The 25,568-nt window shown below is 37.1% G+C and overlaps 1 protein-coding gene across 1 annotated transcript in view; it reads right to left on the reverse strand.

Annotated features, from left to right (window-relative positions):
* LOC122808851 (neuronal acetylcholine receptor subunit alpha-7-like) overlaps window positions 1–25,568 on the reverse strand; it is a 706,379-nt gene that overhangs the window by 375,590 nt on the left and 305,221 nt on the right. The window contains exon 4 of the mRNA XM_044079948.1: window positions 21,796–21,905. Coding sequence (XP_043935883.1) covers window positions 21,796–21,905 — 110 coding nt within the window. The remainder of the gene's footprint in view (window positions 1–21,795; window positions 21,906–25,568) is intronic.

Genomic DNA, 25,568 nt, shown 5'->3' on the forward strand with positions numbered 1-25,568 from the left:
CCCAGAGTATGGAGATTACCTATGTCCTTGTTAGTAAGGGCCATAATGATTCTTTCCATGGCCTTGCAGCTTATGGTCCTATAATTCCCAGGGTCAGTTGATGATCCCACTTTGTGCAGAGGGATTACTGTTGCTGTCCCCCATTCTGCCAGAATATAGCCAGTTTGCAGGATGTGGTAAACAGGAATCCAAGTAGGTCTGCTAGGTCATATTTTAAGTTGTTTAAAATGCAAGCTGGGATGTTGTCTGGTCCCACTGATACCACGTTTTTGGGCTTGGAGAGTGCAGAGATGACCTGCTCTCTTGAAACATAGGCTGAGGAATGGTGACAGGTATGCTTTGGGGGATGAGTGGAACGGACAGGGAGTGAGGATTGCTCCATATCTGTCAGCTAGTAGGTGGGCTATTACATCCAGCCAAGTATGGGTGGTGCCATCCACAACCAGATCAGCACATAGTTGGGTATTCCCTTTTAGATTTCAGGCATAGTTAAAGAAAGCCTTGTGGTTATCCTTAGCTAGGGAGGCTATTTTTGCTTCATTATTAGATTTGGAGGACTTGACAAGATCTCTGATTTGTTTATTTAATCTAGGGAGGGATTTCTTCCTCTGCTGAGCCAAATCCCTCTTGTTCTTGGACATTAGTTTTTTTTTTTTTTTTTTTTTTTTCCTTGTTGTACAGCCTGTTCATACTAGAGGTCCACCAGGGTGGCTTGTTTATTTTGGCAAGAGCTTGTTTTAATCAGGTCAGGTACAGATAATTCTTTACAAGTGCATAAGTGGTAATATGGGGCATTGGTGTACACCTCTGCATAGGAGTGCATACTATCTGTGTTTGAGGGGGCTTTGAAACTTCTTATACCATAATTTAGTAAGAGGTAATTTGTCTTTGAAAAATTCTTAAGCATTTTTGAGCTTGATGGGGTATCTGGTCTTATAATTACAGCAAACAAAACTGATTTATGGCCTGATCTTACCAGGGAGGACACCACACAGGGAGGGGGTGCGATACTCCCATGTTAATGAGTACTGTGTCCGGGATACTTGAGCCTTTTGTGGGTGTGCTGAGTAGCTGTTACACAGCATTTGTATTGACAAAGTCCAAGAACCTCTGAGCCAGCATGTTTGTGGTCATGTATTTTTCCCAGTTGATAGTAGAATAATTAAAACCAAACATGAGTAAGGTGATCGGCCCATCAGCGGTATGGCAAGTGACTCTGGTAAGTCCAGGTATACAGTATAATTTTCCTCTTTCATGGTGGGGGACCTGTAGCTAGCTATGATGTGATAGGGGGCTTTGCCTGTAGTTAATTGGACAAGGAGTAGCTCAAGAGAGTCATACTGTTTGACCAGTCTTGAGGTGTATTTATCCTTAATGAAGATGGATACACCATCTCCTTTGGTTCTTTCATACTCAGTTTGTGGTTTGAGCATATGGAAGGCATTGTAGCCCTGCATGGCCGGGTGGTTTCCTTACCTTTGAACCATATCTCAGTGACTGCACAGATGTCAGCATATTCCAAAGTGAGGAGTGCTTCCATGGAGTGCAATTTCTTGCTTAGAGTCCTAGCATTAAGCAGCAGTACTTTGACTTTATCCAGAGAGGGGATTTTGTTGTGTTGGGAGGATGGCTATTTTGACACTGCCTAAAAAGGCACAATAGGGATGGCTAATGCCTTTGCTAGTGTCCAAAAGCCTAGAGGAGACAGGTACAGACCATTTCTGACAAAGCAGTGTGGCCTATCCTCCATGTATTCCCAGGGTGACAGATATTAGATCCCCCTGGACTGCCACCAGAATAAGCTAATTGTTAAAGTTAATCATTTTTGTTTGTATTGAGGCATCATCCTTGGAGAAGGTAGAATGCTGCTTAAGGTTAGACTTATACCTGCCTGTGACACATAATCTGAGAGCTCAATCATGTTTCTTTCCATATAGTCCAGTGAGGTACATCTCAAGTCATTCACCCTCATATGGACTATGATGGAGTCATACCAGTACTTGTGGCTGAGTAACTTGAGTGATTGAGTGACTTGATGGATCCTGGAACCTGACAGGCAACTAACCGTAGCCCACTCCTTATCCAGCCTGGTGAGGGAAACATCCTTCTGCCTCACCATGGAGTCGTCTATGACCACTACATTAGGTTTTGTGATGTTACGCCTTATGGGCTTATTTGTTGGGACACTGGTGTTTGTTTGTGTGTGTGTGTGTGTGTGTGTGTGTGTGTGTGTGTGTGTGTGTGTGTGTGTGTGTGTGTGTGTGTGTGTGCACATGCGTGCATGTTATGTGTTGTAGTTGTTTTTTGCATTGTTATGTTTGTAAGTGATTTCCATTTGGGAGGCCTCTGATCTTTTGGTAAGTTACTAGTGAGTACCTCCACATATGTGGGTTTATGTGTCATGTCCTTATTTAATGAGGGAACTGTGTGTGTGCTGACAATCTACTCGGCTTTTGATTTGTCCTTATGTGAAAGTCTTGCCTCCAGTTTCATAGTGTAACTACATCTCTCACATAAAGTATTTCTTTCAGGAGTAAGTGGTTGTCAGTATACATGAGACAATTGCTACATTTCCTCCAGATGCTCTTAAATGGTCTCTTGAATCTGAGCCAACTGAACAAAGATCTGACTTTAACCTTGCATCTAGAGGGGGTACATTTGCACTCATCAAAATGAAGTGCTGCTCATTTCTACCAAAAAATAAATATGGCATTTTTAAACATCTAAAAATTATACAAAAAGGTTGTAGAGTTGTATCATGCTATAAAAGCAAAAGCTGATGGTTCTCAGTCAGCATGGTTAACAAATTTACTTTCTGGATAGGAAAAAAGTTTGTTAAAATTCTTCATACTTATTGCAATTGTAATAATTATTTTAAGCATTATTTTATTGATGTGCTGTTGATCATGAATCTTTTTGGAACTAAGTGAAGTTACAAAATATGCATATTAAAAATAAAAATTAAAAAGTGCTACTGACCACAGCTAAAGAAAATCATAATGAAAAAGCATAGTGAATAAAATGTATTAGAGAATTTTGAATGAATGTATGATGTTTAAAAGAAAAAATAAAAGATATTGAAACTATTTCTTTATTACTTCTAAACATAAATGTGTTTACTGCTCATAAAACTATTTTTTGCTAAGCATCTGAATGAACATTTTGCATGTCAAGGACAAAAGAAAACTGCACATAGAGAATGTCTGATTGCATGTATATGTGTCTAACCATTTGAAAACTTGTTGTTATTGAATGGTCATACTTGACTTGAGCGATGCTTCACAGCATCAAATAGGGCATTGAGAAAGGAAAATGTAAAAAGGGAAACTTTTTCAAGTGCCCTGTATAACACCTTTTCTATAGAACAGAATCCATCTTGTTTCAAGATGGATCCTGACAACTTGGTCTGTCTTGAGTTTTTTTCACTGCCTTGGTATTTCCTAACTGCCATCTTGGATAGTGGCAAAGTAGAAGATACGCACTTGTGCCTAATAAGCAAAGCCACAGAAAAGAGGTCTGCAAATTCTTAGTAAGCAAAACAATAAAGATGTGTTTAGTTTTAATTGGTCAGTGGCTATAGTCTGAAAATGTTTGCCCAAGCTTTTACTGTTTAAAACTAACTGCAGTTTCCTTGTTCGAGGAGATAAGACCTTGATTGCTTAGTCTCTCATGTATATGTGTTCTTTTACAATAAGGGGGATCACTTTATTCTATTAAACTATGTTGTTATTTTGTATCATAACAATATAATATCAGAGAAATGATTTTGATTGAGTTCCTTCTGGTCAACATCTGTTTAGTCAACAAAATTTGGCCAACTACACAATTATTGGGGTAGGGAAATATGCCTTTTCCTTGAGAGTGCGCAATAATGGAAGTTAGATATATATAATTAGCAGAGGGTGTGAGGGAGTGCTTGCTCCCCTGCACAAAACAATATTTTACTGTTTTTTAAAACCTGTTATTACATGTGCCGAGATTTCTTCCTCACTGCATGTGTAGTAGCATGTTGGCATTTGCAAGGTAAACCTTTTGTGGTCGGCTTTATGAATGTCGATCTTTGGGTTATTCATTGCTTATCAGTAGACCTATGTATGGATAATGAAGTGTATTCAATCAACTAGCATGTTATTTGAAACAAGGAGGAAACCAGAGTACCCAGAGAAAATACAGTGCAGGCATGAGAAGAATGTAAAAATTCCAACAGACAGTAACAAGAAATCAAGACAGAGTCCTGCACCAGGAAGCAATGAGGCTGATATCTTGCTGTCACTCAACCACCATGCTGCCCATGGTATATATAAGTTGCATAACTACTGACAGTGAAATAAAAAAACTGTGCAGGCAAAATGCATGAACAGTTTTTCATTAAACTCTACATATCTTTCTCAGCAGCAATACCTTCAAGGCAATTACATCCTTAAACAAACAAATATATTTTATACTTTACATTATCCAACTAACCCCATAATTAAATCACCAATTTAAAAACTTAATGCCTGGATTCAAACATATAGTGAAAATATTTTGAATATTTTATATATACCTTGCTTCTTGTCTCAATAACAATTAATCTAAATTCATTCCATTAAATCATTTACCCACAAGCTGCACTATTGACCTTATCCCACCTGCAGCACCATAGTGATACTGAGTTGCAGGAACTGCTACTGACTTATTTAAAAAAATAACTTGTCTTAATTTCTCCCAAGTGCTCCTAAACTTTTATTTTGCAACATCCTATTGTATTTCCTACATACCACTTTTCATAGAACTATTACAATAAAGTCCATATATCACATACTTAATTTAACAACCACAAAAACCTGTGTCAGGGTTAGCCACTCAATAGTGTAAAATTGGCTCTAGGTAATTTAGTCATTATGAATTTGTCTTAATATCTCCCAAGTGCTCCTAAACTTTTATTTTGCAACGTCCTATTGCATTTCCTATATACCACTTTTCACAGAACTATTACAATAAAGTCCATATATCACATACTTAATTTAACAACCACAAAAATGTGTAAAATTGGCTCTAAGTAATTTAGTCATGTTGACTTATGTCTCCAAAAATGGGCATGAATGTTTGCCAGTGATAAGTGGGTTGTCACCTTTGTAAATGGAAATAAGGCCACCTACTGTATAAAGGTTGGAAAATATATGACTTCATTTTAAAAAGCTCACGTAGATGTACCTTTGTTCATATTGTGTCACATAGGAATTGGCGTAACTGGGAGCAAATTTTTTGCCCGCAGTGACTTCAATTTTCTGCAAGAATTTCTTATCATAAATGTAAAATAATTGATTGTAAGACAAAGTAAGTTCAAAACCAAACTTGCCTGTGACCCATTCCCTATCATTTCACAAAGTGGGATAAATTTCTTGTACATAATTAACTGAATTATAAAGTGTACAAACATTTTGCCTGCACAGATTGTAATTTTGCTGTCATATACTTCTTCTTGTTTGCTGTTTTACAATGGTTATTATAGACAGAGGGTTTTAGCCAAATTATGACTATTGCAGCAACATCAGAGGAATTGGCGGGATGCTTACAATTCTGGCATTTTAGTGCAGATTATCCTAAGAGCAACATGGGTTATTCTTATCCATTCTGCAACACTCATGATTAACCATCAAGCAAAATTATGTTTAGCAATGGACTAGGGGAAGGTTCAGGGTCTGCATGGATGTTGCTTGGTCTGAGCATATTGAAATTTGTTATATTTATCTATCAACCCTGAAACTTTTTAGTTGATTCAAAAATAAGGCCTACAAATATCAATATCCACTCAATATTTTTTCTTAATACTCTCCCTTTTGAGAATACAATTAGATTAAGAATGCATTCTTGATGGTATGAATTTTTAGAATTTTATCAGTACTTGATATTCCTGAACAATGTGTTTAGAAGCATATACTTGGAAAATCTCTGGGGCCATGCTGTAATGCTGTAAGGATATATATATATATATATATATATATATATATATATATATATATATATATATACATATATATATATATATATATATATATATATATATATATATATATATATCTCAATAAATAAAAGTACAGCAACAGACACATGTGAAATCAGAAACAATTGAGGCTTGAGACTTATTCAAGTCTTACCTGAGCATGATTGAGTGTACTGCAAAAGGGGAAAGATTAGAAATGCTTCTGCTACGAACTTCACTATTGCTGAGTGAAAGCGCTCATTTTATCAGTGCTAAATCTCACCACGGACACTTCTCTCTCTCACTCCCTCAAGGGCCCCATGAAGACAGGCACAATCCTCATTGTACAAATATTATTGTAACATTTTTATATGAGATGCCCCATATAAATGGCACCAACCAGATTCTTAGTATGCAATCTCTGATGCCCTGTAAAAGCAAGCACGTCATAGGTTAGTACTAGGTTAGCTGCCCTTGTGAGCCATTGTAAGCCTAGCCAATTATCCCTTGTGAGACTCAAACCCTGTACCTTGTGTTTGTAAGGCAAACACTTTACCATTAGGCTACCCTCCCAACCAATACTGACAGGATATTATTAATTGCAGTTCTTTTCATACCTAGCCGTTTGTTTACTTTCTTTAAGAAGTGAAAATTAAGGAGCTGGTAATTTTTTATAAACAATAATAATCTGAACCAAATTGTATTTTATTCTGCATTTTAGTGTTACACATGAATCAGGCATTTTAAAACTTAGAATAAAGAAAAATGTCTAGCAACCACCACAAAACCTTTACTAAAAATACATTGAATGTAAAGCACTATCTGAACATTATATAACAGTTCAGCCTTTCTTTTTATATATTCTAAAAATCATATGAACTCCCACAAGTACCAATAACTAACCTCAGTCAGTTAACAATGAATGACAGTTAAACTATCTAAAAACTTGTGTGGTACAAAAAACAAACAATAACAATTATAAAAAGAATTTTAGATTAACAAAGGTTCACAATAAATCCATAGGATATATTTACTCATTGCAGACTTCAATTTTTGAATGGGTATAACAGAAAAATAATCATCTAAACCAGGTTTATTCTCAGTGTTGGCCTTTAACTGCCAGAACAATTCTCTGGTATCATGTTTTTCACTCCATACGCCCCCTGTTAAGTTAATTTTCACTTGATCTAATGCCTGGAAAAAAGAATCGGTTGCCATTACATTGTTTAATGTGTCTAAACAAAACATTGTGCTCATTTGCTCTTTTCATTACATCATAAATTTTTTCATAAATTTGGTCCCTTGTACAATGCTGTTTTACCTACATAAAATTGGGAAAATCCTAGTAAAGGGCCACATACAAAACCCTTTGAAGCACAATTAAAATACCCAACACTATGAAAGGGCTTAACCCCTGTTATAACTATGTCACTATCTTATTTTATACTGGGGATTTTTTAGCACCTTCCACAATTATGTGTACCTTGTTTTTCATGCTTCCACTTTACTTTTTCTTTATTCTGCTGTGTCCGGTTTTTCATACCCATACCTTCTTTATTGACGTACTTGCTTTTTTTCTCCCAATATCTTGTCAATTTCACAGAAAATAATTATCTACCAGTTTTTGTTTACTGCTTTTTGAATAGCTGAGCTATCCTTGCTATGAGTCTTAATCATAGCACCACTAAATTTATTGTTATTGTATGGAACTTTATGAGTATTACCCAAATTTGATTCCCCTTTTCCCAATATAGGTGCATAGATTACATCTAGCCCTTGCCTTACGAATTCCTGGTGTTTGTCCCCTAACATTTGAACTGGATACCCTCGCCTTTTCAACATTTCTTCCAACACTTTTAACGCTTCCAAAAAGATAATATCATCAGTCACCATAACAGTTAAACTGACCATTTGCCCCTTGATAATTTTTTCCTCACTAAAGGGGTTTTATATAAATATTTGATAGAAATTCTCTGCTTTCTAAATTTTTTATAATAATGACATTCAAACAACATAACGTTTCAGCACAAACTTGATGAGTAAATTTAAAACATTCTGTGGTCAAATTAATATATCAAATAAATTAATCCAATATTTCTTTGTGTCACATTCAGAATATACATATATCATCTAGGAACCTCATGTTGAGATTGCAGTACACCACAAATTTAGATTAAAATACATATTTCCTCTACTACTCTACTATGACTGTATTGGCAAATGCGGGGGCACAAACAGCCCCCATAGATATCCCACATATTTTGTTGAATAAATTCATTCTCAAAAAATATAAAATTATTCTTCAAAACCAAATCTATCAGATCAACTATGATGTTAATTTCAAGTGGAAAATGGCAAAACTAGTAAAATATTCACCAACTGAAACACAGCCCAAGGTAAATAAATCCTTACAATCAAGGGTTACAAACAATAATTTATTTCAGAAACAAGGTATCATTTTCCAACTTTAAAAAGTTTAATGAGTCCTTTATCAAATAGAAACATTGTCATACATTTTGTTCAGTTATCAATCAATAGGCTTTCCCAAAACATATGTCTTGTTACCCTTCATAACAACAGTGGGTCTCAAAGGTGGATCCTCTACATGTTTTTAAAATTTTGGAATAACAAAAATTGTGGGTAAAACATAAACATTTGCATCCACCAATACTGAGTTGCCCTTCTGTAAATGTATCAGATAGAATATTGTCATTTTTTGCAAGCAATGTTGATTTCATTTTTAGACACTATTTCTTATGCATCATTATTCAATATATCCAATATATTGCCTATATAATCAATCTGAGTCATAAGAATCACCTCTTTACAAATACTTATGTATTTATTTATTTATTTATTTTTGTTTACTGGGCTAGTGCACTGATGAATATTGACCAAGCTCAGGCTCGGCCCGCGTCATCATCAAACATCTTCCGTTCACCCTTAGTACGGATAAACCAATTATTAGAACACTGTTGGAAAAGAATTGGTCTTATATCATGTTAACATATCTTTTCAAATAAAGATAACAATAAGTGAGAGAGTTTGTTAAAAGTGTTAACTTTTCTTAGATGTCCCCTGTCATTGGAATAATCACACTTATTATTGGAAAACCAATGAGACAAGTTCAATTTTAAATATGTCCAGAACCTGCGCTCTTCTTGTGGGAGTAAAAGTGTTAACCCTTTTCAAATAAATTGTCATGTTCTTGTGTCACATAAATATTAAGAAAGTTATAAATCTTAAAATCTTAATACTTTTTGGAAACAATAACTATTTTGTTAATCTCCTGTTCCCTCAGTCCCAGCCTCTCCCCCTCGGATAAGAACCCCAAACTGTTGTCCCCATACTCCATTGTTGTGATCCTGGAACATTGCCAGTTACTTTGCAGTTCTGAGTCCTTTTGGATCTCCAGAAGGGAATTGGGTCTAAAGCGACCTCAGATTTATTATTATTGGTGTTATTATTATCATGCACTTGTACCTTTGTGTCATGAATCACATTGCTAACATTCTTTAGATTAAAATGTCTATTTTGGGGGAAGGGCATAGGCCTGATTGGTTCCATAATCATACCTGTCCCATTTTAGTTTCTTTTCCTTTTTACTTTTGGTATCATTACATAATGTCTCAATATGGGTAAAAATGGTGCAATATTTAGGTCTCTAATTGTCAAATAATAAATCCTTAGAAATAGAATCATCCACCTCTGTGATTTCACCCACTAAGCCATCCATTTCATGTTGATTGTCCTTCATATGCATCTCCGTTAGTTGAACACTGTGGTGATCAAATACTACTAACAGTTCCTTATGTAGCTCAGATCCATTTTGCAACCCTGCAGGAATTTCCAATACATCATTCCCTTTATTATCAGAGTCACTTTAATACATTCATAGAGAAATAACTATTTTTGATTTGTAACTTCTGACATTTGGCGGGTGGTGCTGCGGTAGCTGTGTCGCCTCACAGTAAGACACTGTCTGGTTCAATTCTCAGAGTGTCTTCTGCGTGGAGACATGCGTGAATGGGCGTACCTTCATTGAGGGTTGCGTGTCAGGGCTGGTAACTCGGCATGTAAAAATCAACTACCAATCATTAGCGGACCAGAGTTCTGCTGTGGCGACCCCTAACCGGGAAAAGCCGAAAGACTCAACAACAACTTCTGACATTTGGTTAAGGTATTTTCAAATTTCTGGAGTTTCCTTGTTCTATGTATTTTAGTGCTTTGGAAAATGGGCAGAAGTAAGGGCAGTGGACAGCCTATGATCCTATATGAAATTAGGTAGCTTATTTCTACCAGCTGTATACTTCTATATGTAAATAGGTGGATTTATTCTGCCATCCTCATAATTCTACAAACATATTCGGTGCATTTCTTCTGCTAACTGCACAAACATACACACACACACACACACACACACACACACACACACACACACACACACACACACACACACACACACACACACACACACACATGGACATAGTCCCTCACTTCGAGTCCAAAACCACAGCATTTAGAAACCCTTATACTAAAGCTTGATCTCCTTTTCTGTGGAGTTTTCTTTTAAGCTAGACCTTAGGAAGCTTACACACTTCATTCAAAACTGAACAGCTGGTCATTGTTTTTCATACAAATCTCCACTGTCTAGCATATCCTGCTTCCATCCAAACCTTAAAATAGAGAGAACAAGTGCCAGATAGTAATCCCACAACACCAGACAGTCAGGAATGATTTATTGATTTATTTCATATGTTCATAGGTAAATACTAGGCAAACTACCCTTGTTGGATATTTTAAGCCTAGTCAACTTCCTAAAGGTGAGAATTAAACCCTATATCTTGAGTGTTTGAGGTAAATATCTTAACCATTATGCCAACGTCCAACTCATTTAGTTATTTATTTAATTAGTTGTTTATTGTGTTTGTTAACTTGGTAGGTGAACTGGTCCTTGGACCATTTTCAGCCATGACTGGAGTGAATTCATCACAAATATTATAAGTTGCATAGGTCATGTCATAAGATATAATGCCAGTACAGCAATATGCACAACACAGTGAGACACCAAAAGTAGAAAATGGAACAGAGTTGTCTCACAATATGTGATCCAACAAGACTTGAGCATTAAAGCAGAACAATGCTTGGGTTAATTTCACATGGAAGTGTTGTTGTTGGAACATTTAAGAGTTAATAAACAATATATTTCATTTGTTGTTTTGAACCAGGTTCTAGTTACAATAGGAGATAATTTATAGATGTGCTTATTAGAGATGTTTATACCTCTCAAACTCTTAGCTCAAGAAATCTGGGCAAAGCCTAAAATAAAGGGAGTGGAACAAAGGCCCAAAATAGGGACACATTTTAAATGTTGGTTTTGTAAACTTAGAAAGTTGTTAGAATAATACAATTTATGGTAATGTGCATTTTTCTGAAGGATATGAATTACGAAACTCAGATTTATGTAATTATTTAGTGATGTCCATCCTCAGTAATTTGCCAGAAAACTACAAATTTCATGAGTAACAAGACAAAAATATTTGATAAAAATCAGGACATTCTGCAAATATATGGACATGTGAGAGGTATGGAGATGTTAACAAAGTGTTGAGATTAATTGTGACACAGTGCTCAGAGCAGTAGAAAGAGCTATAGAAGAGAGGGAAATGGAGATGTTAGATAGTACAAAGAGAGACTGTATATCTTAGAGTGGTAGTGTTTCTTATTCTGAGAACATAGGACATGACTTAGTAGAGGCAGATAGCAAGAATACTGGGGGGACGTTTCCCAGCCTAGCCATTGTCATTATAACAAGAACAATTATTAGTAGTAGTAGTAGTAGTAGTAGTAGTAGTAGTACTAGCAGCAGTAGTAGTAGTAGTAGTAGTACTAGCAGTAGTAGTAGTAGTAGTAGCAGTATTAATAGTAGTAGTAGTAGTAGTAGTAGTAGTAGTAGTAGTAGTAGTAGTAGTAGTAGTAGTAGTAGTAGTAGTAGGAGTAATAGTAGTTGGGTTGGGAGGGTGGCCTAATGGTTAAGGTGTTTGCCTTGCAAACTCAAGGTGCAGGGTTTGAGTCTCACAAGGGATAGTTGACTAGGCTTAAAATGTCTTGCAAGGGCAATTAGCCTAGCACTAACCTACACTGTATAGTATTAGTAGTAGTAATATCATTATTTTAATAATGGAGCTTTCTTTGAAGTGCCTTGAAATCAATAAATGGCCTAATTTCTTGTGGGATCATATTTCAGTTTGCAGGAGCAAATTTGCTGATGCTTCTTTCTCAGACTGTGAGATTGAATGAGGGACTGGCCAGTGTAAGGGCAGTATTATCGTGTTTTTGTTGCAAGTAGTGGGAATGTTTAACTTTTAGTCTGGATTGAAGTGAGGGGCAGTAGTACTCGTGGAAGATTTTGAAGGTAAGTTTGAACAGATATGCTGCTCTTGCATGTGTAGGTAGGTAGTTTACCTACTTTTTAAGAATATATGTCATTAATCTGTGTATATACTGTGATACATTTCCAATATTTTCAAGTTCACACAGATTTATGCATTAAAGCAATTACTTGCAAACAATATTTCTATATTTTGAGAAGGCATCTCAAAAAGTCTCACCAAGATTTGTGCATCAGCCACATAAGGATGTGTAACATTATTATTCTTACAGTATTATATGGAGAACACATAATTTGCATAAGGGTAAGTGGATGCCATCTACAACAGAAAATACTGTGGTATAATACAAGTATTAAACATTGGTACTAGATATACTTTACCAAAATGCTGATACTTTTTTAATGACAAACTGTACATGTGTGTGGATCATGTATTCTAAATTTACAAAATTCATATCATTGTCCATAACTGAAGAGGCCCTGTTAACATGACACATTTTATCAAAAATACCTTCTTCCTCCATTAGAAGTGCCTGGGCTCAAAGAAGATATTAAAACAAGTATAAGAATAGTTGGAAATGAGAAGAAATAACCTTTTACTGAGCAGAAATGGTTAATGCTGAGAAAGACAGAAGGTATGGAGGAATAGAGGGGGATATGATCAGATAGAGGATACAATGGAGATTGTATGGTAGTAAAAAAGTTGAGTAAATAGTGCTGGAGGAGGTGAGCTGGTACATAAAGTAACTGGTAGATTATTAGAAGAGGTGAAGGGAGGGAACGTAGTATTTACATTACCTTCACAATATATTCAAGAAGATTGTGAGAAGCCATAATATAAGAGTGAGGATAATGGATATAGCTTGCTGAATGCCAGCATTCCAGTAACGAGGTGCAAAGCAAGTCTTGTCACTACTAAAAAAAACATGTTAAGACTATGACCTAAAGGAAATACAGTGATATTCTGAAAGAGATGGAGGAGGTGATATGGGGCAGCAGCTTTGGAAAATAAGTTACCCAAGAACCAAAAGGGAAAGACGTCATCAATGATGTCATGCTAAAGCATGTTCCATATAGCTTTTGTGATTCAGGGGTTTGCAGCCTCATTAATTTGTAGTATAGTTAGTATGTGCATGCATATTTGGCCAAATGCAGCTTTTGCAATATACAGAAAGCAAGCAAAGAAGCAATTACTGCTCACCTTGGTTTCTCATATTTCTTTAAATTATTTAACACAGACATAAAGAATATTTTAGTACTAATGTTGAACTGAGGACCTGTTAGAAAAACAGCTACTTGAAATCTTAGTTAACTTTCCAAAAATACTGAACCTGGAAGCACATAACATTTCAAGTTGTCATTTCCAAACACAGTGGTTTAATTACATTTGCTGATGAGATAAGTGATAGTTCATACCAGGTCTTTCAGTCAAGGTATTTTCTCAGGCAAAATAAATAAGTGCGATCCCAGGATGAGCAAGCTACAGTACAGCAAGTAACATCCAGGAAAAGAAATGATGTCTGTATTGTCTACCAGACTTTTATTACCATTTATTTTGTTAGTTCAGACATACTAACGCAATATGTAGCATTATACAAGACCCATGCTAAATTGTCATGCTTTGGATAGAAAATTATTCCATGTGAGAAGGCAGTCAGTCTTACATATTTAACATTTTAAATTCTTTATTTATTTATTTCTCTGTTATAAGGGTTTAGTGTTTTGGGTATCAACTGTACAGTGGCTCCCAACATTTTGATAATCATTACTTAAAACTGAGTTTGTCTTCTCATTTATTATGCATTTGAGGTCTAACTCTATGCCACATTGGGATGGTCCCCCTTTTGCAACCCAGGTGATTGGGGTTCAGTTAGCAGCCTCAAGACAATGGTGGAGTCAGGCAGGGAGGGACAGGGTTGAATGGATGTGGCTCACTTGCCTCTCTCATGGAAAGGAAAGATTTGCAGGGATTTGGGGATTAAAGAGGGAAATGTGATTTCCTTGGTGGAGGCTGGGGAAGCCACTTCTTGTGTTTCAGAGTTGGTAGGTATGGCTGCTTGCTGACAATGTACCTTCTAGAAATGAGAGACAATCAGGGCAGTCAATCAATTGCACAGCTACTTCCTCTGCTCAGCTGAGCATATGCAGGGATGTGGGGCATCAAACCACCCTTGGTGGGCACCTTAATGATGACCACCCTCAGTTTACCCACACCCTGAATAATCAGAGAAGGAATGGGTCAAATGGACAAGGGGGGGGCTAATGATTGGCAAGTAGTGGGGAGAAAAAGTAAATAAAAAAAAGAATTGTGGATTGGGGTATTCATTCATTTACTGTGGTGCTTACCTGAACAGGATAAATAAGGAGGTAGACCACAGCATAAATAAGGAGGTAGACCATATGGACTTAGTCCCAAATGTAATTGTTTTCTTGAACATCTTAAATCAATTTGCTCCACTAAGAAGAAGGAGGGTTAGAGCCAACCTGCCCTCTGGTTTTCTTGAAATACAAAACACCTTGAGAGATTCTGAGATAGAGCCTGGAATACATTTATATCCAATAAAACACTTTCAAATTCCCAGAAATTTAAAGCACTCAAAAAACAAGCAATAAGAACTTAAATTAAGTTAGGAAAAATATTCTGGGCCTCTATAAATATGCTGCTCAATCCTGGGCACACCATTCAACCATTTCCTATACTTACTAGTAACAACAACTCAACAAATGTGCAAATGTTTTCAACTTTCATTTCACTCAGTTATTCCCATCATTACTTCAAAATTCCCCTAAAACCAACAACCTACAATAGTACCACCAACTATTCTTCTTCATAACCTCTTCTTCTAACCAGTCCCTACTACTCACATAAAAAAATATTTAACCCCACTTCCTAGTCCTCGATAACCTACCTGGCGAATACCTTAATATGACTGTAGAAGTAATAGACTACCACTTCCCATTTCCAATAAATCACTCTATCAGTGAGACATATTTTCCTACCCTCTGAAAAATATGCCACATTCTTCCCCTCCACAAAGTACGACATTCAATTGACTCTCAAACTACAGATCCATTGCCATCTTTTCTCTCCCATCAAAAATATTTAAAAAAATGCATCAAGTCACAACTCTCACATTACCTCACACAAAATAACCTCCTCTCTTCATCTTAGCATGGCTTCTGTCCCCACCACAGTACCTCTACCACTTTACTTAGTTTCAGCAATACAGTAAACACAAATAGGGATGATGAAGACCTAGTGTCTAACCTCTTCCTTGACTTAGCCAAGGCCTTTGACATGGTTTCTCACTCTATTCTCCTACACAAACTTCATAACTTAAGACACCATACCAATGACCATCCTCCAAAACAGAGCTCAACCTGTCAAGACATCTCATACTTCCTCCCTGTCCTAGTCGGTGTACCACAAGGTTCAGTCATGGGACCCATTCTCTTTAACATCTTTATCAATAACCTACATAAAGCCTGTAAAACTGTGTCCCCTGTACAGTACGCAGATGACATCACATTTATCTGTATAACAAAAAAGATCAACAAACTGCAAGCACTTACCCAGAAGTCCTTCTTCTCTATAGAAACCAGGCATCTGCCCACCTATTCCAAAACCCAAGTAAAGCCAAACTAATCCTATTTGCTTCTAGAGCAGCTTATGATCAACTAAACCTCCTCCTCAGTTACCTCTTCCAACAAAACAAACATTAAACTTGCCATACATACTAAATTGCTAGACATCTATAGATAAGAACCTAAAATTTGACACACACATCCAAAATATAGTGAAAAAATTGCAACAAAAACTATATTCACTCTATGGAAATAACCCTTCCACTCAGACACCATAAGAAAACATATCACCTCTTCTCTCCTCTTGCCTGACCTAATGCATTCTGTGCCCATCCTTAACAACATCCAAGTGACCTTTCTAAACAGACTTGAGCAATGTTACTAGAAAATAGCACCACTCGCTGTCAACCTCCCAAATAGAACCCACCACTGTGCCGCCCTAAGGGAATTACAGTGGCTGGAATTCCCATATTATCTTACCTACATACAACTTCCACAAATTCATAACATTGTGTATAAACTTAACAACTGTCCATTCATTTCCATCCTCATGCAAAGATATAACCCTTCCAGGCCACTGTGTTCATCAGACAAATACCTATTACATGTATCCAAACCCAACAATTCTGCTGGCAAATCACTTTTTTCCGACCACCTTGCTAAATCCTAGAACTCCATCTCACTAGCAATACGACAAGAACACTCCCTAAAATAATTTAAAACTCAACTGAATTCCTACCTACTCACTTGCCAGTTCTGTACATGTGATGTTCCTGGATAATCTGCAAACCCTTACTATCTCCATTCTTTTATGTAACTGGCCATAATACAGCTACTTCTTCACAATATTTACAATCTGACTATCATCTACCCCTCTTCACTACTATATCTATCACCCTTTTACCTGTACCTCCTCAATACTCCTTCACAATTTGTAACCATATTCATCCTATAATTACTTCACAGTCTCCTACTCAATATCTGTTTACAGCTGATTCCATTGGAAAGTAACTAGACTCTTATAAGCTTCATATTAGCTAAAAAGTTTCTGTATTCTTATTTTAACTGATGTGTTTTCATTAACTGTCATTCTATGCTTGCTCATTTACTATTCCATGAATGTACATGAACTATTCTATGTCAGTACATTTATTATTTTTGGATTAACTGTCATATCATTACAATTCTATGTATGTACATTTACTATTCTATGTAAGTACATTTATTATTTTTGGATTAACTGTTATATCATTACTAGTCTATGTTCATAGATTCATAGGTGTGTACTAGGCTAATGGCCCTGAAGCCTTTACAAGCCTAGCCCATAGGATTACCCTGGCATCCTGCCACCTGACATTAGCTCCCAGTGCCTCTATCGAGTAAAGTCACTGGAGTGATCCCCTGGGGTGAATTTTCTATTTCCCATCCACTCATCAAGATTTCTCTTGAAGAGGGCCAGTGAGGTGCTCTGTTTGACATGTATGGGAAGTCTATTCCATAGCATGGGCAGTCTCTGGGTTATGAACCTGTCCCTCCAGCATGTTCTGTTGATTGTAGTAATGAGGTTGAGGTCTCTAGAGCATGTGGTACGAAGGGATTGGGATTTCGTTAGCTGTAGCATTTCTAACAGAGTTGGGTCAGACATGGCTTTGTAAGTCAAGCAGAGATCACCTCTATGCAGGCGATATGAAAATGAAAATAGTTGGAGGTTTTTTTAGTCTGTCAATATAGGACAACTGTTTAAGGCCTAGGATCATCTTTGTGAGGTACTTTTGCAGCTTCTCCAGTTGTTGCAGGTGTCTAGTGAGGTGCATGCCAAATGGGGCATTGTACTCAATCAGCCTAATGAGGGAAGAGTAGAGGGAGACAATGACCTCTTTCTTCCTGGATGCAAAACCCTTAGTAATGAGATGTGCCACGTAGAAGGACTTTTGGCAATGTGGTGGTTAAAAGAGAGGTCGCTGTCAACCTGTGTTCCCAGATCTCTTATAACACCTTCTGTGTTCAGTGGACTACCATTGATGTGGTAATTAATGGGAAACCAGTTTTTCCCAAAGGGGATGATGACACATTTTTTGGCACTGAGCTTAAGGCCATTGTTCTGACACCAGTCATTGGTCTCAGTGAGGCCTTTCTGCAGGATGTCAACATCACTTGGGGAGTTAATAATAGCTCCCAACTTGCAATCGTCTGCAAATGTTGTCAGCCAGATTCACTTTGTGTTGGCCTGGGCTTCAGAGAAGTAGATACCAAACTGGAGAGGACCCATGACCAAACCCTGTGGGACTCCACTCATGATTGGTTGGCAGTCTGACTTGGAGTCAGCTACTTTCACACTGTGGGTTCTATCTGTGAGCCAGTTTGCAACCCATCTAGTGATATAGGGGTTGATGCCTAGCTTAGTGAATTTTTCTCTGATTCCTGAGTGGGCAATGGTATCAAAGGCCTTGGCCAGATCAAGGTAGGCTGCATGAACCACCTTGCCTTCATCTACAGCTCTGGTGACTGACTCAAAGAAGTTGACCAGGTTGAGCAGGCATGAGCAACCCTTCACAAAACCAAACTGTGTGGGATCCAGAGTTTGGAGATTCCATATATCCTTGTTTATTAGGTCCATGATGATACATTCCATAGCTTTGCATATCAGACTCATCAGGCTAATGGGGCGATAGTTCCAGGGTCTGTTGTCACTCGTCCTTTGTAGAGAGGGATGACTGTAGCAGTGCGCCATTCAGTAGGGACAAAGCCTGAGGTGAGGCTGTGATTGAACAGGGCACACAGGTGTGGTGCAGTTCACTCTGTAGTTCATGTAGATTGCAGCCAGGAATATTGTCAGGTCCCATAGAAGCTGTATTCTTGGCCTTGTAAAGTGCTGTTTTAACCTGTGCAGCAGTAATACTGGGTGCCTGGCAATCTGCTGGTATTGTGATTGGTCCTTTGGGGGGGGGGTTGGCTTCCTTTTTGTGCAGGAGAGTGTCTTGGTTCTATTGGGTATAGTGAGATCCATGCATTTGTGTACATATTTGTACAGTGCATTGGTGTATGATTCTGCAGTCGTGCAACTATTCTCCATGTACATGGGTGCCGTGAAGTAAGCCACCTCTGTTTTTAAGAGCCCAAAGTTAGCTTTGGAGAAGTTTTTCATGGTGGTTACCTTTGTGGGAGATGGAGGTGGGGGGGAATGTGGATTTCCATGGTGATTAGTTTGTGGATGGATCTAACCAGGGAGGAGTTGACTATTGGTGTAGTACATATGTACATTTGCTATTCTATGTAAGTACATTTATTATTTCTGGATTAACTCTCATATCATTACAATTCTATGTATGTACATTTACTATTCTGTGTAAGTACATTTATTATTTTTGGATTAACTGAAATTTCATTACTAGTCTATGTATGTATGTACATTTACTATTCTATGCAAGTACATTTATTATTTTTGAATTAACTATCATATCATTACTAGTCTATGTGCATTTACTATTCTGTGTCAGTACATTTATTATTTTTGAATTAACTATCATATCATTACTAGTCTATGTGCATTTACTATTCTGTGTCAGTACATTTATTATTTTTGGATTAACTGTCATATCATTACTAGTCTATGTATGTATGTATGTATGTATGCACATTTATAATGTAAATCTTGTATAACTGCCTTCTACTCATTCTGAAAAATGGAGCATTTCTCCCTGGTCCTAGACTGAAAATAGGACCTGTGCCCAGTCAGACTATCCAGATAAACAGAAGCAATAAATAAATAAATAAATTAGACCACACAGATCTAAAAACTTCTGCAAACTGAAAACAAATTCACTCTTTGTGCCCTGAAACTATCACTTTAATTAGTAATTCAGAAATATTCATCATTTGTGGGAGGAAGCAACAGTACCTAAACTGAGGGTTGAATAATTTAATGACGACTATTTGTGAGACTCCCACGTAATTGCAGTTCATTGTGTGAAGTACTGATTATCTGCAGTCACTTCATGTTCCCTGAATTCTAGTGACCTTGGAGTTAAAATGGATGTAAGATATCTCCCTCTGCATATGAGGTGTGTGACAACTAAAGTCACTCAAAAAAGAAATGTTAGTTATGTTTTTGAGAGTTTATGGAAATGACATTTAAGATAACTTGCCTTGACAATTTTGAGCTTCACTCTTTATAAAACTGTCCTTCACTCATGCCAGCTAGTGACAATGTTACATATATATACAACAAGAGTCCATGATTTGATAAAAAAAAAAAAAAAAGTCTACAGACTGTGTGGTAGAATCCCTGGGCAGACAGTGACTGCGTATCCATACTGTCACCACTGGTCAGCTATGAATGACAGTGAATGACAAGCTAAGGCATCAAAAATACCAAGGAAAAATGTAAGACAACATAAATGTGCACAAAGTTTATTAGACAACTGCTTCATACTCCTTTGCAGACAGTGGGATCCAGAAAGTTTTGGCCAATAACAATATGCAACCAGAAGCTGTCACATGGAATACTCAGCTTGACCTCCACAGTTCCAGCAATGTAACTTGACACAAGTTTCTTAAATGACTCTTTGCTCTAAAACTGTACTTGGAGCATGTTCTGACTTTGTTTATCTTTCGTAGCTTAACAAGTTCTTTTTTTTTTTTTACCTGCCACAATCCAGATTGTGAAGTTGTAGCTATACAATGACACTACTAAAACAAAGTCTCACCCTGTAAATTAATCTTTGATTCTAGTAAATCAGATTGAGTGTCATTGTCCCCTCTAAACTGGTCAGACTGGATGACTGGTTAAACCCAGTTATAAAACACTGAAGAGACACAAATAAAGTATTTACTAACAAATTTAAGCCAAATCCACACAACCATTTTTACACCACCACTACCTGCGTAGCCTGATTACTTTATACAGTTTGTTCAATATTTGAGCACACAACCCCTCCCCCTCACATTTTACAATGCCGTTGCACCATGACTTGACACTGTAATTATTGCCTATAATACTTTGTGTATTTATAGGTGTGTGTGAGCATTCTTCAGTATCTCGTCAAACAAATTTAGTTTGGGTTGCTAGCAGCACTGCATAGCAGCCACTGCTTAGATGGAAAATGGTCCCTCGTGATCAGTTAACCCACCTGGTTAAAAAAACAAACACACAAGTTAGTACATTACCAAGATTTGAATTGAATATTTTCTTCATCACAGTTACAGCTACCAGAGTAAAAGAAATGTAAGTTTCAAAACTGGTTTAGCATTTCTATGCCATTTCTATTATTTGTCTGTTACTGTATGGGTAAGTAAGACTACTGGATATTGCTTGTTGAATTGATAGTGGCTCATTCTTTTATATTTTGTCAGCAAAGAGCATTCTAGAAACATACATAAAGTGCTATTAAAATAGAAGCTACAAACATAACATTCAGTTCACCCAAGTTTTATACATCTTGAGTGCAAAGAAAGAGTACTTAAATCAGAGTGTTCAGGTACTAAGCAATGTCTACTTTGCATGTCCAAGGCTTTGATGTTCATTCACTGATCCAACATTCCTCCATTCCCAGACTCATGACAGCACTGCATCATATGTCATCAATGCATATGATTTCCATGCCAAGCTGCCACTACCTAATGATGATATATTACTATAACTGATTGTAAGACAACACACTAATGAGATATGTATGTACTCCAAGCCACAAACCATTTAACATGGTTGTTCATAGCTATGCTTTACCTAAGGTAGGATGCTATGGGTAAAGACACTCACCCTGGAAATCTCAGAGCAAAACTCACTTTTTGTTGCCAGTCTACTGGATATCTTCCACAACTCTATTGCATTAGTCAGCAAGACCTGCTTACATACCTGTTATACAGAAGGATATCAGGAGTCCAGACCTGGTCAACAGGAAAACGAAGATTTTTCACTCCAGGGTACTCAGACTGGTTCCATCGTAAGTAATGATCATACCAGTACTGTGGAGATGAGAAGCAAGGCAAAAATAGGTAAGATGTACGAGGGAAAAAATTATGTAAAACATAAAATTCAGACATATGTTCATGATGTGTGCTATTCCCCAAAACCAACACACCAGATGCAGTGTCCATGTTTGTGTTACTAAGTATCCCTTAGCACATCAAAACATACAACTGCCTTTTAAGCCTAAAACAGCTGTGCTATGCCTTATCTATCATGCCGTACGAGGTACATACCTTGATTTATCATGCATCTTATTTATTACATTTTCATTAGTCTATTATCAACAGGTCAAAATAAACAAAAACTGCCTGTTCATATAGAAAAATATTTTCCCTCCTGGTGAGGAATACATCATGAGTCTGATACTCAGGATAATACCAACAAGCTGTCTTCATAACAAATGTCTATATGATTTACATGGTACAGTCTCAAGCTAATTGACTCTGTCATTGTCCAAATCATCCAAAGTTCTCATAGCAGGCAGCAAATATTAAACATTCCAGATGAAAGAAACTGCAGTGCTTATATCATCTGCTAAACTGCACACCCATTTACAATCTTCCTTTTCAAAACATGGACACTTACAGGTTGATGGCTAAATTTAGTGAGGCCATTCTTTTTTACTGATGACTTCGATAAGAATGCGTTATAGTGAAGTCACTCTAAAGTTAAAGGCTTTTCCTACACATGTAGCCTAAAAATGTTACTAGATTTAAAAGTTCAGAAACAGGGCATGTTACAGAACCTGGATAGTAATGTCACGTCACACACTCCTCCTCTAGTGACAACTGAGCATCTGATACCATTTAAAGAGTTTGCTACACTAGTAGGTAACAAAACTAAATTTGCCAGAAAGATCAGTAGACAGCCATTTCATATGCATATAGTATAAGAGGCAGGTGCTGAAGGTCAGAGGGCAGCCTGTTTATGCAGAAGAGTAAGGGAGGGAGGACACATCCTTGGGAGAGACTGTTATACAAAATCATTTAAAACCTTACACATATTCGGTAGAACAGTAAATAAGAGCAATATGAAAAAAAGTTAACCATCTGAAGTTTTTAGCGTCATTTACTAACTAGGAAGGCCTTCAGTGACACCACAACACTTACCTGATATTTCCAAGAAGAAGGTTTCAGTTCTTAAACTTTCAGGGAGGCAAATAACCTCCATATACAGAACATGTAGATGGGTGGCAATAAGTGTGTGAAGACTATAAAGAATGCCTGTCTTCTTACACCACATTTGCAGATACGAGCTCCCTAGATAATATTTCAAGTCTGTTATTAGAAGGCTGTGAGAATGTCCATGCTACTCAATAAATCAGCCATCTTTTCTGCAAGTCCACAGAGTGATTTAGACTCAGTAACTCTAGTTCTTGTTTGATTATTATGCCTTGCCACAATTGCACCATAAGTCACAGGTCTCAAACATCTCCACTTATTCCAGGGCTCCCTTTACATTCATAACCATAATTTCCCGCACAGACTTCATCTACAGGTTCAAGAAATGTTGTCTTGATGTTTTAGTAAAAAAAAAATACACTTGAGACCATTGTTTTCTTCAGGCTTTAGATACAGCCTAGTACCTACCTATGAGCCTACGAACCTATAAGATCTAACAGAACACGTAACATGGATCTCCGCCTTTGTAACATCGGCATCACCGCAGGAAAGACATTTGACAGTTTTGTTTCCAGGGTCTCCCATTTCACTATTTTCATCCCTACTTTCAAAGCCAGAAGAGCCGTCTCTGCCAAGCCACTTGATAAAGCATAAAATGGAGCAGACACTGCACGATGGATTGCATTGTTCTTTTAAACTATGGAAATTCCATTCTAGTAAATAGGATTAATTATCAGACACTAGGCCTTCTGCAGTACCATTTGTGCTAAATATCGAATTCCCTTTTGAATGTTTGCTTGGGAAGTAGAACAACTAATTACATATGCATCCATCAACTTGGAATTAGCATTTATCACAACCAGAAGCATTTTGCAAGAAATGGGTCAATACAGCCCCATTCTGTCTAGAATATTCTGATGCTATTTTCCACAGATGTAATGATGGTTCCTGTCATGACTTACTGTTTAATATACTCTCATCACATTTGCTTGTTTCCATTTTCACACTGTGATCCATGCCAGTCCGCTATACAGAAGATCAGCATTAGCCTTTAATTCTGGGCATTCTGGGACGAAGGTGACACAATTCTGGAAGGATTATGACCATGTACCCCTACAATGCACATATTCATAGACATTCGAAGGACATCTAGGTCAAAATACCAAGTTTTGGTCAAAATTAAGTCCTTTTCTTCCCTTTAATCCAACCCCAAGAAAGGGCATACAAAGTAAGCCCATGACTTAACTATGAATTTCTGCACAGACCTGTCCTGCAGGTTATCTGCACACTAGTTTGTCTTTTTCTGACACATTGTATTAATTTATCTATCTGTGACATTATATATGCAAGTCTACACCCAGTGATTAGAGTTTCTGATAAACTAAAAGATGCATATCAAGGCATGCAAACAGAAACTAGAGAAATATAGAATAAGGACACCCAGATAATCCAGTGGCAATAGAAGCAAATGGGCTAATAAAAAAGAATTGTAAGCATATTTAAAGATGCTACCACATATGAGGTACATAAAGAAACAATTCTGGATATGCTGCATGTGCTGAGAAAAGCACCCTTGGAAAAAATCAAAAAATGAAACAAAAATGATTTCATGAACTTTAATTATACCCTGACTTAGGAATATGGTCCATTTCTGTTCCTATATTAAAAATCATAACACTGAGATAAATTAAGCAATTAGGGGTAGCAGCATCTCAAACTTTTTTAACTTCTAGAAATGTAAAATAATGTGGCAAGTTATGAAGCACATCTACAAAGTCAATAAAAAATTTTAAAATATGTGGCGACTGATGTATGATATCAGTCACAGATAACAGCTTCGCACATCAGCTAGAAAGTGTGGCTTGGAACATAAGACAAACTAACAATCTTGTCAAAGCCATGAAAAACAAAGTAGGAAATCATAATAGTCTCACTGTTATACAGCAAAGAGCTGAAACCTCAGTAAATTTTCACACAATGTACTCGGTGGCCCTATAGAATTATGTCACCATATTTTGTTCTGTTCTGCATTAATTATCTCTCACCATCATTCTAAATGGTTAATGTTACCTTTTAAGCTGTTATACACCAAAATAACCTGATGGGTCTGTTATGCTGAGGTGAATTCATAGGCTCATAGGTTTGTACATAAGTACTAGGCAATTGGAAAGGGAGACCATTTGAGGCCTAGCAAAAAAACCCTATTCAGAATTTCCCTCTGGCCTCAAGGAGGGCAAGACAAGATAGAGCAGGGAGAATTTGAGGCTGCCCATCCAATTATCTAGGTTTACCTTGATGTTGGCAAGGGTGCTACTCTGCTTGACATGCAGTAGGAGTTTGCTCCAGAGGTGAGGGATATGTTGGAATAAGAATCTATCATGCTAATGTGCCTTATTTATCTGCAGATGAAGCTTTAGTTCCTTTAACACAGCATTTGATGTACCAGTAGTTCTGTGAATGAACAGGAGATCAAATAGGGTTGGATCTTTCATGGTACAAAAGGCTAGATATACATCTCCATAGAATAATCTGTAAGAG

Source organism: Protopterus annectens, chromosome 8.part0 (genome assembly GCF_019279795.1).
Source record: "Protopterus annectens isolate FY-2018-M chromosome 8.part0, PAN1.0, whole genome shotgun sequence".
Taxonomy (NCBI): domain Eukaryota; kingdom Metazoa; phylum Chordata; order Ceratodontiformes; family Protopteridae; genus Protopterus; species Protopterus annectens.